This window comes from Salvelinus fontinalis, chromosome 40 (assembly GCF_029448725.1).
Source record: "Salvelinus fontinalis isolate EN_2023a chromosome 40, ASM2944872v1, whole genome shotgun sequence".
NCBI lineage: Eukaryota > Metazoa > Chordata > Actinopteri > Salmoniformes > Salmonidae > Salvelinus > Salvelinus fontinalis.
The window spans coordinates 20,435,397-20,453,642 of record NC_074704.1 but is presented as its reverse complement, the minus strand read 5'-3'; the positions used below and the strand labels follow the sequence as shown (position 1 = coordinate 20,453,642).

Genomic DNA, 18,246 nt, shown 5'->3' with positions numbered 1-18,246 from the left:
CAAAGGTATTATCTAAGTGAGTTTCAGAGATAGTCAGAATATGAATGTCATCTGTTACAAGCAAGTTATTGACTTCATGGACCTTGTTACTTAGGCTACATATGTAATATGGGCTATTTTGAGCACTCTTCTGTGTTTCTTGATTGTTTTTAATGCTTTACTGGGAAGCTTTTCAGATGTAGACTTACTCATGTTATTTACATTGGAGCTGATAGTGCCGGGTGAGCTGCGTAAAGTGGTCTTTCTACTATTGCACACCGCCTCAGTGCTAACAGTGTAACTCTGGTTTATAGGCTCATGATTACTGCTTACAATAGCTGTAGGATGGATAAACAGATATATTCGGTGCAATTAGGGGTACATACATTAAATTACTTACATCGTGTTTGCCAATGCGCTGGATCCAGTGCGGCAAAGCTGTTTCAGGTCTGTGTCACTTCCAGGCTCAACATCTACATGGAGACCCCCGTTGCCAGAGAACGCTGAGATGTGTCTGTTACTTGAACTCTGTGAAGCATTTATTTGGGCTGCAATTTCTGAGGCTGGTAACTCTAATGAACTTTTCCTCTGCAGCAGAGGTTACTTCCTTTCCTGTGGCGGTCCTCATGAGAGACAGTTTCCTCATAGTGCTTGATGTTTTTTGCAACTGCACTTGACGAAACTTTCCTTGAAATGTTCCATATTGACTGACCTTCATGTCTTAAAGTAATGATGGACTGTCATTTCTCATTGCTTATTTGAGTTGTTCTTGCCATAATATCGACTTGGTATTTTACCAAATAAGACTATCTTCTGTATACCCCCCTACCTTGTCACAACACAACTGATTGGCTCAAACGCATTAAGAAGGAAAGAAATTCCACAAATGTACTTTTAACAAGGCACACCTGTTCATTGAAATGCATTCCAGGTGACTACCTCATGAAGCTGGTTGAGAGAATGCCAAGAGTGTGCGAAGCTGTCATCAAGGCAAAGGGTGGCTACTTTGAAGAATCTGAAATATAAAATATATTTTGATTTGTTTCACACTTTTTTGGTTACTACATGATTCCATATGTGTTATTTTATTGTTCTGATGTCTTCACTATTATTCTACAATGTAGAAAATAATAAAAATAAAGAAAAGCCCTGCAATGAGTAAGTGTGTCCAAACTTTTGACTGGTACTGTATATTTTGTGCACAATAAAGAAAATACATTTCAGGTCAAAATCTAAATTTTGCTCCCAACTTTGATCAAAGTTCAGAAAAATTATAGGCTTGATCTTGATCTGACTGAGCTCGAATAAAAAGACATTTTAAAAAACGTGTCTACAAACATCCATCCACCAAACAACAACAAAACGACTCTCCAAACCGGTAAATAGTCGTTTATAGATATGATAGGTCAGTCAGTTAGGTGGCTAGCTGACGGCAAAGACTTCTATGGTAAAAACGGCTAGCTGGAGCTCGTCTGAGCGCTCGGCTGTGAATGCCCTCACCCTCTAGTACTTAATGCTGATATAATTGGTTCTGACTCGCTACAGTCCGGAAAGAACAGTACGGATGCATCTTAGACCAGGACTTTTATTATCTTCATCACCACCACACTCTATAGTATTCACACTCACAGACAGAAATCATCAGTTTACATAGGATGGACTTGTGGTTCTGACAAGTAAGAACAATTCTAAACTGGGTGGTTCGAGCCCTGAATGCTGATTGGCTGACGGCCGTGGTATTATCAGACCGTACACCACGGGTATGACAAAACATGTGTTTTTCCTGCTCTAATTATGTTGGTAACCAGTTTATAATAGCAATAAAGCACCCTGGGGGTTTGTGGTATTTCCGCGATGCTTCATGCATAAGAACAGCCCTTATAATGGCCATATACCAATTGGGTAGGACTGCCTTCAGTTCCTTTGCACCTTATTTATGGAACAAACTGCAGATCCAACTTAAGTTAGACACTCTGGTGTCCCTTGCCCATTTTAAAATGTTTATGGAGGATCAATATGATGTTGTCTGTGATTGTTTCTGTTGAATTGTGTATGTTTTGAAATGTTCTTGTCTGTATGTCTAAAACTGTACATGTCAACATGTTTACACAGGGCACAGCCGTAAAAGAGATCCAGGTCTCAGTCTGTTTTCCCTGTTAAAATAAAGATTTAAAAAAATATATATATACGACACACCCTCATGCCTTATTGCTTAAATATACAATGTTGTAAGCTATGCAAAAGGAATATCTACACAGGAAATAATGGCATAGCATCTATACAGGGATATTCACATAACAGCATGCACATTTACAGCTGTGTCTGTATAAACATCTCGCTGGAGAGAGAGAGAGCTAATTACTGAGAAAGGCGATATTTATGGCCCTCTCTTTCAGGACTGGTGGAGATCTTATCTGATCTGTGTCTAGTTCCACAGAGTCATAAATCGTACTGTGCATGAGGGAGCACGAGGACAGTCTACTACAGGCTACATAGGAATGAACCATCTTTGAACAATAACATATACTGCAAAACGCGCATGCATTCAATGCAATACATGCAATTATAAACAACATTCACATGGAGTATCTGAAATATATACTGAACAAAAATATAAACGCAACATGCAACAATTTCAAAGATTTTACCGAGTTACAGTTCAAAGAAGGAAATCAGTCAATTTAAATTATTAGGCCCTATTTTATGGATTTGACATGCCTGGTTAGGGGCGCAGCAATGGGCCCACCCACCAGGGAGCAAGGCCCACCCACTGGGGAACCAGGCCAAGCTAATCAGAATGAGTTTTTCCCCACAAAAAGGCTTTATTACAGACGGAAATATATATATATTTTTGTTTAGTATACATAATCCGCAGCAGTACTATTCAGCTCCAGATTGAACAAGATAATTAGGCCAAAGGTGATTGCTTATAGTCAATCACCATAAAGTAGCATTAACCCTCCCAACAACAAACCCTCACTTATTCCTAAAATAAACACACTGATACTTTGGTCGGCAGCCAAATCTGTGTCATTGTCTGCTAACAATGATAGCAACTCTGACCTCGAGGGGGACGGGTCAGAGTCCAAATGTGCATTCGGGCACTCTGATTGGTGGAAGCCAGGAGGCTGTGATAGACAGCTGAGAAGAGGACTATGGGGAAAGTCACATGCACAGGCATTTTTTTTTTTTGCATCTATTGCAGTAACATCGACGGGCTCTTATAACTTAGCGAGCTAGAAGGATAAAGTAATAAGCTTACTTTAAACGGAGCCTACCTTAGCAGGAGCAAAAAATAGGCTTCTAAGTTCTCATAATAACTTTGCTTTACAGTGAGGAGGCTACTGAGACAGACAGGGATTTGGCGCTCAGCAGTGAGGCTGAAGCAGGCTGCAATGCATGCAGGAGGAAACAGAGGAGACAGAGAGAGAGAGAGAAAGGAAGCAAAGCAGAGTGACATTAGTACAGTGGTTCTCAAACTTGGGGTCTGGTCCCCATGTGGGGTCCACTAAGAAAATCTGTACTAATCTTATCAAACAAGTTAGGAACCTTAATAAAGAAGATGTGTTTCAATATGAACATCTCCACATGGCGTATATTTATTTTCGGGCTCCATTAAATTGCAATCAGAATGCAAACAATACAGTTCTAAAATGTTTTCGTTTGTATCGTGATTGTTCATCATATCTCGATCTCCCACTGGACTTTATAGTTTATTATATTAATACAGAATCGTAAGTAATATTCTAATAATTCATGTGAATGTGATAATACGATCATGTGTGTTCCATTGATGTCTGTTTGTTCGGAGGCTTGATTAATAATGCCCTAAATTAATAAAAATTATAAATAATAATAATAATAAATAAATAAATAAAACACCAAATGCGTTTACATACATAATAAAATTAAATAAACATTTACTTAAAAAATAGAACATGTTAATTGCACAAATGAGAAACCGTCGTTCCTTGTGTTAACATTGAAAAAGACGCAGTTTGGGTAATGTGAACGCTTTGTAGTTTGAAAAAACAGATATCTATGTAAAGAGTTGATTGTTTTATGCAATTCATCATTACAACTGACTGAACTGTCGCTGATGCTACGTGTCAGTATGAATCATTTCTCATATTTCCCCACTTTCAGGGGTATAACAGTACATTTGTATAGCTAATAGGCTATACAGTGCATTCGGAAAGTATTCAGACCCTTCACTTTTTCCACATTTTGTTACGTTTTACAGCCTTATTCTAAAATGGTTTAAATATTTTTTTCCCTTCATCAATCTGAACTCAATACACCATAATGACAAAGTAAAAACAGTTTTTTAGAAGGAAACAAAAGGAAGGAAACAAAACAAGGAAACAAAACAAACATTTACATAAGTATTCAGACCTTTTATTCAGACCCTTTCTGTATTCAGACTCTTTCTGTACTTTGTTGAAGCATGTTTGGCAGCGATTACAGCCTTGTGTCTTCTTGGGTATGACGCTACAAGCTTGGCAACTCTGTATTTGGGGAGTTTCTCCCATTCTTCTCTGCAGATCATCTCAAGCTCTGTCAGGTTGAATGGGGCTTGTCGCTGCACAGCTATTTTTGTTGTTGTTGATGGAACGTTGGTGGAGCGCTTCAGAGATGCATCTCTCCAACAGCATAATGGGGAGGCGCACTGGGAATGGACAAGCAAAATATTTTGCGCCCCTGCCTTTGACAAAGTGGGCACTGCTTATCAAAGGGCGGCATCAGCGCTCACCTAAAAAGCCCATATGCCACTGGTTGAGGGGAATTGTCATTGTTTTAGGGCAGAATTATGTGAGGTTGTATGTGTTGTTGTTGGAGGTGTATCTTGGTCAGTTTAGCCTAGAAAATGCTGCCCCCGTCAATCTGCTGCCACAGGCGGCCACCTAATCCTGCCTAATGAGCGGGCCGGCCATGTCAGTGTCATATCATTGATTCACAGTGTTATATTATTGATACTCAGAGTCATATTTTGGATGCTTTGTTGATGTTTATTACAGACCTATCCTCCACCACCACCACCACCTCCCACCACCTCCACCACCTCCCACCATGAGCCCAGGATATCCAGGGGATGCAGTTGGTCCTCCAACACAGCTGCGCCAAGAAGCTTTACTGAGGGGAAATCAGCATCAGGTAGTCCACCCAGTTGTGGCTGAGATCCCTCAATGCAATGAGGTGATGGGCCTGGTGTTGGGCCTGGAGCCACCCAGGGTAGAGGTCTCCCTGAAAGAGAGGGAACAGCTGAGTCATCAGGGGAGTGGTGGCTTGGTGTGCCTCCCAGCAGCGAGGGTCCAGGCGGAACCCAAGCTCTCTACGGAGGCTCCAGTAGTGGCACCGTCAGTGCCAATGTATTCGGTGAGGAGGCTCCCAAAGGTAAATGCACCCAAAATGACAGATCTCACCCAGTGCTTTATCCATCGGTGTACAGTACAACATATTTATTTCCCATGAAGCAGGCAATATGTAGCTTATACTTCAAGATGTATATTCTTCAAGTCACTCACCTCACTCTTATTGAAACAGTGAGGTGTCATGCCATTGATATGCAGTGTCATGTTAATGATAAGCAGTGTCATGTTTTGGGTTGTTTGGTTGATGTTTATTACAGACCTATCCTCCTCCTCCACCACCCTCCACGAGGCCCGGGTGGCCAGGGGATCCCTGTGGTCCTCAACCTGTTCCAACAACCTGCGCACATGGAAGAGGTGAGTAAAGACAGTCTTTTGTTAGTGTAACCGATGTGAAATGGCTAGCTAGTTAGCGGTGGTGCGCGCTAATAGCCTTTCAATCGGTGACGTCACTTGCTCTGAGACCTTGAAGTGGTGGTTCCCCTTGCTCTGCAAGGGCCGTGGCTTTTGTGGAGCGATGGGCAGCGATGCTTCGTGGGTGACTGTTGTTGATTGTTGTTGATGTGTGCAGAGGGTCCCTGGTTCGCGCCCGGGTCGGGGCGAGGGGACGGACTAAAGTTATACTGTTACATTAACAGCAGTGAACCTAGAGGCCTGGCATGTATGACTTTGAGTAAGCGTGCGAGTAACTAACAGGAATAGTGTCATTTATGGAGACTGAGGCTTCAACGTTTATTGGGATGAATCTTGTCCTGGAGGCAGCGCTGAGTGGTTTCTGCTGGATTGGCCAGCCGCAATGTCAAAATTGTCTATATTGTAAAAAAATTCATAGAAACCAAAATGTCTTAATTTAAGGTTAGGGTTAGGCATAAGGTCAGCAGTGTGGTTAAGGTTAGGGCTAATGTTAGGGGTGTGTTTAATGTGATTTTATGACTTGGTGGTTGTGCAAGCTAGTGACCACCCTGAAGAGCTGCCTTCAGTACATGACTCATCCCAATAAATGCCAACCTGCCTTTAATCATGCTGGTGCCTTGTACTGCCTACAGAGGTTTGAGGTTGTGTCCATCTGTCCTACTTGTCACAGACCCACGGAGCAGATACGTGGATGTCCTGGGCCAGGAATGGAAGAACAACACCTGTCCTGCGGTCCACAACTGACCTGCTCAACGCCCCGTGGACCTGCTGTTGAGCCTCTCATTGTGAGGGCCAAGACCTGCGGAGAGGGCTGGCTTGGCTTTTGCCGTAAGAAAGGCACACCTGCTGGAGGATTCCCCAAAATCTGTAAGAAACCTGCTCTTCATATCCTGTCCAGAAACATTAGTGGACTAATACACAGCATCTGTGCATATTTTGCACACTGAGTTTGTAGATGGAAAATGTTTATTGAGTGATAGTTAAAGATAGAGAATGGTAGATGGCTAAAGATTGATTCTCATTCCTATCCTTTTCTCTGTCAGATTGTCTGGGATCCTATGCTCAACAGGTGGGTGGGTACGAGGGTACCACAGGAGGAGGTTTGAACTTTCAACTGACCTTCTATATTAAAGCAATTGTATGAACTGTGCGTTATTACATTGCTTTTACTAATTGTTTTTAAATTGTATTGATAGATATTTCTTTACAGAGCATGCCTCTACCACCTCCCTCACCAATTGGGATGTACCCCCCTCCACCAATGGGGGACACAGGCTATCTGGGGGACTCTGGTAGTCTTCCCAAGGGTATCAATATTACAGCAGGTGCCTACATGAGACTTAACTTCTCATACTGCTTCAGCCAATCATTGCTCCGTCTGGTGTCTAAGTTTCCCCCCTACTTACAGCAGGTCTGTGCGGTGACCCTAACCCCCAGATGAACCCGAATGGGAATGTAACCGAGGCCCCCAGCCAGTGGCAAACCCGGAGCACAGCTGTTCATGACAGACATGTATGCTCTGATGGCACCGATGGAAGTCCCACCTGATGGTCAGTATTGGTTATAAGTTGTTCCTGCTATTCTTCTTCATGTTTGATAGGCTGGTGGAGCTAAGGAAAGCTCCCACCTTTTTGACACCCTATTTGCTGGTAGTGGTCAGACTCCCATCAGTGCTTTTACTCTGGACCTCCCAGTATGCCATAAAGTTAGACAGCAGCCTTTCGGACACAATCTACATGATTCAGTCATTCATTCAGTCTACAATCGTATTCATTTATATTTGAGTTGTGTTTAGATGTTTGTAAAAGAAAGTGAGGGAAAAATAGTGAGAACGGTATATTTTCAGAGAATTCAGCATGGTGGAATGGGAACTTTGCCTAAAATGCCATGCCCAAATGCCACCCCAATTCAAGAATGACCCATTAGCTACCAAGCATGAGAACCAAAAAGGCCGTTTTAATAAAAAAGTAGCAGTATTTATATCCTCTGGATTTGCCGTAAATTGTTGTGGGATAATTAGGAGTACAGCGATACCTTCCATCCCTGGATTGAAGTACGGAGGTGCATATATATTGGCGTATGGTCGTTTCAACTAGGACAGCCTTTATTCTAGTCTAAATGTTTTGACTAAAAAGAATCACAGAATCATAATGCAGCCTATAGAAGCGCAATGACACTATTCTTCCACTAGAGGACACCATCCACTTTGGTAAACCACCTTGAACTCAATACAATTAGTGTGAGGCATAGAGATGGATAGAGGGCATACTTGCCACAAAGATAGAGTGTGTCCTCTCTCGCTCTCTATGGCTCACACCCATTGTAATGGAGAGAATCAAACACTGGATGTCAGTGTGGTACACTAAAATCCTTATCTGAATCAGTGAATGTGTTAGTCACTAAGACCAACACCAGTGATTTATGATATTGTAAACATGCCCGAATGAAAGCACACTATAGAAAAGTAGCTAGTTTGTCAAAGTCCCACTGGTCGGTAAGTGCACTGGACTTTTACAAAAGCATTCAAAGTTTGGAAAAATTTAGTCATACATGCAGTGCCAACTTGTTTGGAAAATGTGCCTCACAGCTCGCACTCCTTTCTGCCAGTTACTGTAGCAGTGTTATTCAATACTGTCGCTACATCACTGTTAGGTAACTAGCTATATAGGCCCATGATTATTTGTACCACATTTGGTTGAACCAACCAAATAACAATGTTTATTTTGTGACAAATATGTTGCATTGTGTACACAGTGCGGTGTCCCTGTGGGGAATGCCTGTTTATGGGCATATGAAGGCAAATGACATTCCACTAACTATAACATATTAATGAAGAACAAATCACGACTACTGTGTGCTTATCATCTTCCATTGTGTTACATGCTTATCTGTATGTCACACCTGTTTACGATTTACACTATTTATTATTATTGTTATTTTTTTTTTTACAGTATTAGTCCAGATGAGATGGACATTTGTCTTCTGCTTTTTTCCCCACGCACGTACGCACACACGCACATTAGTATTGGAGAGCATGGAGCAGAGGGCATTTACAGCGCAGTACCCAATGAGCAGTTCCCTTGACCAAGTTCCTCGGGCAAGGGAACATTACACGTTAATGCAAAAACAAAATGATGAATAAATATCCTGGATGGCTTTGCTTTTTGATTATCACGCCACCAAAAGAGATACATGATCTTATTTTATTAAGGATGTCACAATGTGTCTTCCTTCCACTATTTGCACAGCAGCTGTGTGTAATCACGGCGGCTAGCTAAATGACGGTGAGCTGTGATTGTTATGTCTTTCTTGACCCCACGTATATCTCACAGCAGTGTAGGAGCTACTGTCTGTAGCATATAGCTGATAAGAACAGGGTGTGGTTGACACTGAGAACCAGTCTGACTGTTGCCTAAGTCAACTGGCCCCTTACCAGCCACCATTCCTGATGTGTTGTCAACTTTCTCCACTGCAACAACATCCCTTCATAATAGTTCTGAAACAAACTGCTCCCTTGTCATGACAGTTATTGCGGCACATTTTTTTATGGTCGTATGATGAATCACGCCATGATAAGCGAGGAGAGAGACGTGGTGTGATGTCAGTGGCGGTCTATTTTAACGACACACTAGGAATGCTAGCACTGACAGATTTAGTGCTGGATCCCATGGCACTGTGTGCAGTCCCAAGTCAGAGCCACGCTGTGGGTTGAAAATTCACATCCAGTTAGTGCTTGGCTATCTCGCATTGCCCTTGGAGGTGCCCCAGTCCCACTGAGACCTGCATTCCAGACGTTGTTTTGACTTTCACAGATAGTTATTGAAGTCCCAAGCTAGATACTTTTCTACAGACTTCTTGGGATGAGGAGGAGAACGTGTTCAGCTCACTTTTGATACTAAGCTGAACTTTGTCTCACTACTGTACTGTAACAAGAAAGCACAACTTCTTCTAGGGATACTTCAAACAAGTGTGTTTCATGATTACGCTAATATGTATGATCAAAGTATCATGAACAGAAATGGCACTGGGCAAAAACTGGTTGAAACAACGTTGTTCCCACGTCATTTCAACCAACAAATGAAATGTGATGACGTTGAATGAACATGGAAAACTGATTGGATTTACAAAAGTTCATCAACGAATGGGAATATAGCATTTTTGTTTACCTAAATTCAATGACAGGGTGACATTTTTGGTTGATTTCAAGTTAGTTGACAACCAAATCTAAATCAAAACTGGACTTTGAACTGACGTCTGTGCCCAGTGGGATGTGATGTAAGAGAGCAGGTAATTATTGCTTCAAATGAAATGAGATGTTATTACGATCCAAGCCATGAATAAGATGTATTGTGTTGTGTTGATTGACAAGGAAATGGTCCAGAACTGATAAACATTTCAAATGTCAAAAGAAAATACCAACCACCTCAGTTCCAGGCAATCTGCCAGGTGATCAAAATAAACAAATTGTGGATGCAGCTTCACAGCTGTAAACAATGTCCCCTAAAGCTGATGTCACTCCCCCACCAACTCAAGCCTTGGGTTCTGTAATCAAGGCAGCAATTACAGTGTTTTAACAATCTGTGTATACAACAGGAAAAGATGACATATGAGGACAGCAGTTTAACATTTATTTTGACCACAATGTAAGCTAGGTGGTTATCCAGCACTTCTATGAACTCACCCCATTCTACAAGCAAGAACAGTGTGTGCGTCACGTTCGTCATACGAAGGAGAGCAAAGCGCAGCGTGATTAATATACATCTTCCTTTTAATGAAGAAGAAGACTGAACAAACTATACAAAATAACAACACGAACGTGACCGCTAATAGACACGAGCGCAGACATGCAACATCACATAGACAATAACCCACAAAACCAAAATGGAAAATGGCAACCTAAATAGGATCCCCAATCAGAGACAACGATAAACAGCTGCCTCTGATTGGGAACCAACTCAGGCCACCATAGACCTACATTTACCTAGACAATACCAAAACCCCATAGATATAGAAAAACACCTAGACAAGAAAAAGACACCCATACCACCCTCGTCACACCCTGACCTAACCAAAATAATAAAGAAAACAAAGATAACTAAGGTCAGGGTGTGACAGTGTGTGTGTGTGCGTGTGCGTGTGCGCGTGTGTGTGTGTGTGTCGGGGGAGAAGACGACAGCAGACTCACCAATACAACAACAATAGCAATAACAAGAACAGCCATTGAAAAGGACATTATTTAGAAACCGGCCTGACTATGTATTTTGTATTCATGTATTGTCTGTGTGTGTGTGTGTGTGTGTGTGTGTGTGTGTGTGTGTGTGTGTGTGTGTGTGTGTGTGTGTGTGTGTGTGTGTGTGTGTGTGTGTGTGTGTGTGTGTGTGTGTGTGTGTGTGTGTGTGTGTGTGTGCGCGCGTGTGTGCATATGTGGTGTGATTTGTGCAAGGACGTGTGTATGCATGTGTCTGTGAGTGATTGCATATTGCAAAATGGTCCCCTTGGTTGATTTGTAGGAACTGCCGTTTCTAAATATTCTTTTGATTTTGCTCCAATATCAGCATTAGTCATCTCAGTATTCCACTAGAGAACTTCTGCAACAGACACAGACAAGTACACACCACTTGTGTGCCCCCCCCCCCCCCCCCCCCCCCCCCCACACTCCTGTAACCGACACCTCTGACTAGTTCCACTCTACTCAATCAGAGTTCCACCGGGAGCAAAGTGCAAAACAGATACCAACCCTGTCAACAGACTTTCGTTGTTCAGCCGGTCAGATTTTTCCTCCTTAGTCAATGTTTTTCCACTTGTCTCTAGGCAACACTGCCACTTGGTGAGTAAGAAACTCTGCATGTTGTGACACTGTGTCAAAATGCTAAAGTAGGTGTGAGGGCATAGATTAGTCATCCCGACTCGCTTTTGAGGAGTCATTTTACTGCACCCAGGGTGGTATTCCCCGTTCTGTGGTCACGGATCCTGCTCCCTGCTCCTTGCTCCATTCCGTGGCGTTTTGAGGACATAAGCTGCAAGGCACACAAGACCTTCAGTAACCTTCAATGTCTCTCACGTTCTGTTTTCCACAGTTGAGTTTTCAGCCATTGTTCACAACATCCTGACAACCTCCTGACAACCCCACTGTTATATCTAACACAGAGCCCCGAGAGTATTATGTGGTTGTCATGCTTTTGAATAGCTACAGGCAACAGATGAAGGGGGGACAATACAGGCTTATAATAGCATGATAGTCAACTTTTCCAAAAGCTGTCTACCTCATTGAAATAATTTCAGCCACAGAAAATAGCGATTTATATTCACCAGAACATTTATTTTCAGAAACAGGATGGTCACACACACTCTGATAGCAAATGTTGTTCATTATTCCTACTTTCTCATCCTAATTCCACCTCCTGGAACTCCAGTAAGGCTTCCTATGATTGGCGGATATCTTAAAGACAGGTATGTTATTGACCTATCAGGATGAGAGGCATTGCAGTGTTAACAGTACTCCTCAGGTATTTTATTTGACAGCTCTCCTCTTTAGTTGTAACAATGTGTGGTGTTTGCGGGTGTGTTTCTGATAATATCATGCACTGCCTGTAGAGATGGACATCTAGCTGGAAGAGCGCACTGTTGTGGTTGTAACTTTGGTTTTTGATCCCTCTGCAGAAAGAAAATGAGTTACAACATGCTGATAACCTACCATTACAACCATCATATATTATCATTATAAAGTCATTATATAAAATAGATGTTATTTACCTGAGACAACAGTTCTGAAAAGACAGATGAAAAAAACGTGTTAGAGAGTATAGCTATTTTGTATCGGTCCGAAAGACTAATAATAATAACAATGACTAAAATGATTATTTGGGCTGTGTTAAATGTATGGACGTTTATGGGCATTTCCAATCGATTTGCAAGGTTTACCTGGACTCCTCCCCTTCCAGGAGTCCCCTGTAGGTGGCGATCTCCTGCTCCAGACGGGACTTGATGTCCAGCAGCATCTTGTAATCGTGGCCCTGCGTCTCGATGCTCTGGCGCACCCTGTTTAGCTCCTGTTCCAGCATGTCGATCTGGTTCTGGTAGCCCGAGAGCATGGCGCTGTAGCGGCCATCTGTCTCTCTCAGTGTGTTCTCCATAGCTGCTTTCTGTGTGGCGATAGAGGTGACACAGGGTTAGTAACAGGAAATGCATGTATAGAAATAATGAAAATAAACCTCAGACCAGCCATAGTTATTGCACTTCATCAAATTAGATAAGCAAATGTCAACAAACTTCTTCTAATGCACCATACCAAGACTATGTTGATTAACACAAATATGCCTGGCGCCACCATGCACAGCAAGGTCACTTCTTGGGGTGCTTATGTTAAATGAGATACTGAGTTCTATGTATTCCCCAAAAAGAAAAAAGGAATCGCAGCAGATTCCTGTTTTCTTTAAATGGCCTTTAGTGGAGGCTGCTGAGGGGAGGACGGCTCATAATAATGGCTGGAACGGAGCGAATGGAATGGCATCTAACACAAAGAAACCATGTGTTTGATACCTTTCCCCTGATTCCGCTCCAGCCATTACCATGAGCCCATCCTCCCCAATTAAGGTGCCACCAACCTCCTGTGCTTTAGACCAACATGGAATGTAGCCTTGTTACTGCAGCGGGATGGATTGAGATAAATTGACTGAGTTTGATAAGCCCCAGCTAAGTTTCCATGGGAGTTAGGCTCTGGCTCTGTCACCTCTGCATTCCTTTGGACACACTCATACTCAAGCTGTCTTCCAGAGAGGGTGCAGATGCCCGTAAAAAGCGAAAAACCTCTGCATAACACTAACCTCCCCCGTGTCCACTAATCCCCCACTTATAGCCTTTTTCCACTGCTCTCCCATTTCCCCTCTCCTACCCCATCTCTCTCCAAGTCCTCCCCCTTCTTCCTTCCCTTTTATCTCGTCAATCCCTTCAAACGCGTCTATCTCACTCTTTCCCTCTGTTGAAAGAGAGAAACTAGACTCCAGAGGATTAATAAAGAGAAGGGTGAAAGAGAATCAACTGTTGCCAAAAGTGGCCTAAAGTTGTGGCCCCAAAAACTGCCCCAAAAACTGTGGTCCGTTTTCAGACGTTAGTGATTCTGGCTCACCATGCTGAGCTGTGACTGCAGCTCGATCTCCAGGCCCTGCATGGTGCGTCTCAGGTCGTTGATCTCCGTTTTGGTGGTCTGGATGATCTCTGTGCTGGTGGCCACCTCCTTGGACAGGTTGGCTGACTGAAACACAAACAAACCATTTTAATCCCGCTGTAGCTCACTCTCCACAATCTTCAAAATGATTACTGTTAATGACAGTCAGTTACATATTTTGGTTTTGAAGATGTAATTACAAAAGATTAGTGTGGGAGACAGTTGGAGAATTTGGAGAAGTGTGTTGGAGAAGTGTGCCATGGTGACGGTTACCTTGTCTGTGAACCATGCCTCCTGGTCACGGCGGTGTTTGTCGATGATGCCCTCGTACTGGGTACGGATCTCCTCCATCATCCTGGCCATGTCCTGCTGGGGTGCTGCATCCACCTCCACGTTCACTGTGCCAGTGAGTTGAGCACGCATGGCTGCCAGCTCCTGTGGAATTATGGGAAATGGAGTCACTCTCATCCTCTTACTTTCTATCCAACTTTTATAAAACAATCCTCGCCACTAACTTTCTCCTCTCTATCATCACTGGGGTGTGTTTATATTGAATAACATCTCATCACTGCAATGGAAAAATTATGAAAAAAGTGAATTGCCCCCCACACCTCTATGTGGTTCTTCTTGAGGTAGGCCAGCTCATCCTGCAGACCCTCGATCTGCATCTCCAGGTCGGCCTTGGTCAGAGTGGTCTGGTCCAGCAGGCGACGCAGGTTGGCGATGTCAGCCTCCACCGACTGGCGCATCATCAGCTCATGCTCGAACCTGATTGATCGGGAGAAAGTGAGGAAGTTATCATGAGACATTTGAATCCAAATTTGTAGATAAGACATGTACCTTTTGAGTGATTATTTGCTTGTTTGCCTCTTATAACCTAGTGTTGTAATAACTGAGACTATGGAGCTGAATGAGGAAGTGCCCTAACTTGGTCTGGAAGTCATCAGCAGCCAGTTTAGAGTTGTCAATCTGCAGCAGGATGTTGGCATTGTTGCATGTGGCATCGTTGATCTAAAAGAAAACAGGAAAGACTTTCATTGTTCACCATGGTTGAGTCGCAGTTAGTCAACTTGGAAGCTGATAGTATTTCGATACGCTGTTGCATCTGTCCCAAAGCTTGTTGAATACACATTCCAGGAGTTAAAGCATAAAACCTAAACATCAATGTACTAGAAAAAGCCCTCTGTATCACCTCCCTGAATGACCTCATCACCTTCATGCTTGAGATGTAATTAATTTGCTTCATTTGTTTAGTTAATAGCTATCTTTAAAAAAACAAATCTCATAATCTATAAATGTCAGTGACAGCACATTGTTTTTCTAACCCTCTGGACTCCGATTAAAAACTCTAAGTCAATCCTGACGTATACTTTATAAATGTTGTGTTCCTCATTCCTACATACAGTACTGTAAGCCAATTTTCCTTTCCCTAGCATCCTGTCAGCACTGCCTACTTAACACTGCAAGATGCGAAATGATGGATTTGATCAGCCCATAGCAGATGAGGTCAGCACACTACCTTGTCCTTCAGGTCGTTGATGATGGCCCAGTATTTGCTGTAGTCCCTCTCGGCGGCAGGGCCCTTCTTCTCATAATACTCTCTGATCTGAATCTCCAACTTGGAGTTGGCCTCCTCCAGGGAGCGCACCTTATCCAGGTAGGTGGACAGGCGGTCGTTCAGGTTCTGCATGGTGGCCTTCTCGTTCAGGTGGATGGCGCCGCCGTCCAGGGCGCTGGACAGGTTGAAGCCACCACCACCGCCGGATCCATAGCCGCCACCGCCGGATCCATAGCCGCCACCGCCGGATCCATAGCCACCACCGAAGCCGGCCCCGCCGCCGTACCCAGAGGAGACTGAGCGGACGGAGGAAGAGGAGATGCGAGTGCCACCGCCAGAACCACCTCCGTACACGCTGAAGGCCTTGGGGGCGCTGGACACGTAGCCCACCCGGCTTGACATGATGTTGGAGCCCCCGGAGAAGTTCATGGGGCCGCCGCCGCCGCTGGAGCTCTTGAATGAGTAGTAAGACATGCTGACTTGCTGGCTGCTGTAGGTCAGTGGAGTGGCGAAGAGAAGAGAGAGGACTGTTGTAGAGCTGGAGCCTCCAGGAGTGTGGAGTTGGACAGAGGAAGGCTGGATCCTGATATAGTCTGAGCCCTGGGGCGGGCCTCGTGGAGGTGGGAGAGGAGAGGAGGAGAGAACAGGGAATGGACAGGGGGAGGAGAGGGCGACTTTACAACACTCTCCAACAGCCTTGGCACCACCACAATCTGTTTGAATTTAAGGACCAGGGTTCAGTTTCCACCCCTGTGAGGAAACTGTAATGGAATGCCTGTGTGTGTGGTGTGTGTGGTGTGTGTGTGTGTGTGGGGGGGGGGGCGGGGTGAGTGTGTGTGTGTGTGTGTGAGTTTGTCGTGAAGCTTGCCAGAGAAGGAAACACAGACTGTTTAATTACTAGGACTTTGTGCCAGTCTATCAAACTATATCATGCTCTGTTATTTGCCTGTAGTTAGGTGTACATTGTTGAAACACTGATGTATCCCTTTTTTCCAAGCTAACTTAAAGTGTTACCTGCCACACCTAAAGTAAACATCTTACTACAGGATAAGTGCTAAGCATACTGTATCTATCATTAAAACTGTGGGTGTCTTTCGTTAAAGAAATGAAACATAGTGAAACAATTAAATGCTTATTCCAAGGTACCTATTGGTACATAGGTAATCAGTGACCATTTTGTTTATTCCTCGAGTAATGAAATGCATCTCAGACACGTGAACACACTGTATATCAAAAATATGGATTTTATAAAGAAGCAATGAATCTACCCAGAAAGTGTTGGCATGCAGTCAATTACTATTGAGCACTTTATTGATTGAAACATCATTTATATGGTAGAAAACATGACTGTATGAAGACACCCAGACCTCTGTTGTTTTCCACACTCTCAGCCTGGTCCTTTTAGGGGCCCATTGTTCTCCTTCTACTCCAAACATTCCCTTCAGCCCCATGGACCGTGTCCTGTGTCTCTGTGTTAGTGTATACTGTGCTAGTGTGTATATGTGTGTGTGTGTGTTAGTGTGTAGTTTGCTAGTGTGTATGTGTGTGTCTTCTGTGTTAGTGAACTGAGACTCCCAGTGCGGATAAAGTATGTTGTTTTTGGTCGGGGTTGAGGTACAGTGTATAAGGGATGAAGGAGGATGAGGGAGAGAGAGCCTCAGAGGGGGTTGTGACTGTGTGTGAGATCAGTCTTGGACACTGGCCCGCTCCCACCCCACATCTGGTATCAGCTGCTGAGAAACAGGGAGAGCAAGGAGGAGAATGGGGCCTCATACCTCATACAATCTCTAATAGGGTTGTAGGGGGAGGGGAATGGGGCCTCATACCTCATACAATCTCTAATAGGGTTGTGCCTGAGTTGGAGGGGGAGGGGAATGCATTCACTTTTTCTTCATACATGTGAGAGATGTTAGTCAATTCGAGGGGAAACCACTCACTGAATGCAAACGAAGAAGAATTGCATGCAAAACTTTGTTACAGAATAATCCAACAATCCATACAGCAGCATACCCAACACAAAGTCGCTGACTTTGGACATTGTGCTGTGAAGTGTAAGATTAGTTTTAATCTATAGTAGAAATTGAAACATCTCCAACGTAATTTTGCATTAATTAATTCATTGAATTGTAGAAAATGTCCTGTATTCATTGAATTGTAGTAAATGTCCTGTATTCATTGAATTGTAGTAAATGTCCTGTAGTCATTGAATTGTAGTAAATAGACTGTATTCATTGAATTGTAGTAAATGTCCTGTATTCATTGGATTAAAAACAAATACAGAATATAGAATCTTCCTGGTTCTAGAAGTCTCTCTCGTTCATGAAAGTTTTCTACTCTTGCTCAACCCGGCGGCTGCCAGTACCTGGCCTTGGCACAGGTGGTGAGAAGTGGGCATAGCGGGCAGATACCGGGCCGGTGAATCGTCTGGAGGATGCGGTCACTGACTCACACAGACACTTAAACAACCAACCCATTGTACCATGTCACGTCGGAGCTTGCAACCTGTAAGAATCAACAAAGTGACTTAGGCTCACGTCTGGGTGCCTGTTTTCACTTGCACTGAATGAATCATTCACATTTACAGAGGTGACCGGAAATGTTTGTCTGTGTAGAATGTCTGTTTCCTGCCATAAAGATACTGTAGAGATTGTTATGAATATATATCGAGTCTCAATCCCAAATTGATAAGACAATAAGGTGATATTTGCTGATGAAAAGCAGGTGATATAGCAGTCACAAAAGGTGTGGCTGAGCTATCTGAA

General features: G+C 43.4%; 1 protein-coding gene across 1 annotated transcript; it reads right to left on the bottom strand.

Moving 5' to 3' along the window:
• Positions 1-12,060: 12,060 nt before the first annotated feature.
• On the bottom strand, positions 12,061-16,088 carry LOC129839151 (keratin, type I cytoskeletal 13-like). Its single transcript, XM_055906433.1, has 8 exons — positions 15,446-16,088; positions 14,855-14,937; positions 14,538-14,694; positions 14,200-14,361; positions 13,888-14,013; positions 12,684-12,904; positions 12,516-12,529; positions 12,061-12,416 (listed from the first exon to the last, which is right to left on the bottom strand). The coding sequence occupies exons 1-8, from the start codon at positions 15,956-15,958 to the stop codon at positions 12,367-12,369; spliced, it is 1,326 nt and encodes a 441-aa protein (XP_055762408.1). The 5' UTR covers positions 15,959-16,088; the 3' UTR covers positions 12,061-12,366.
• Positions 16,089-18,246: the final 2,158 nt, after the last annotated feature.

Coding starts and splice junctions, on each gene's coding strand:
- LOC129839151 (XM_055906433.1), bottom strand. CDS start 15,958: ATGTCTTACTACTCATTCAAGAGCTCCAGCGGCGGCGGCGGCCCCATG. Junction 14,014..14,199: donor AGGCATGGTTCACAGACAAG/GTAACCGTCACC, acceptor TTTGTGTTTCAG/TCAGCCAACCTGTCCAAGGA. Junction 12,905..13,887: donor TGCAGTCACAGCTCAGCATG/GTGAGCCAGAAT, acceptor ATCGCCACACAG/AAAGCAGCTATGGAGAACAC.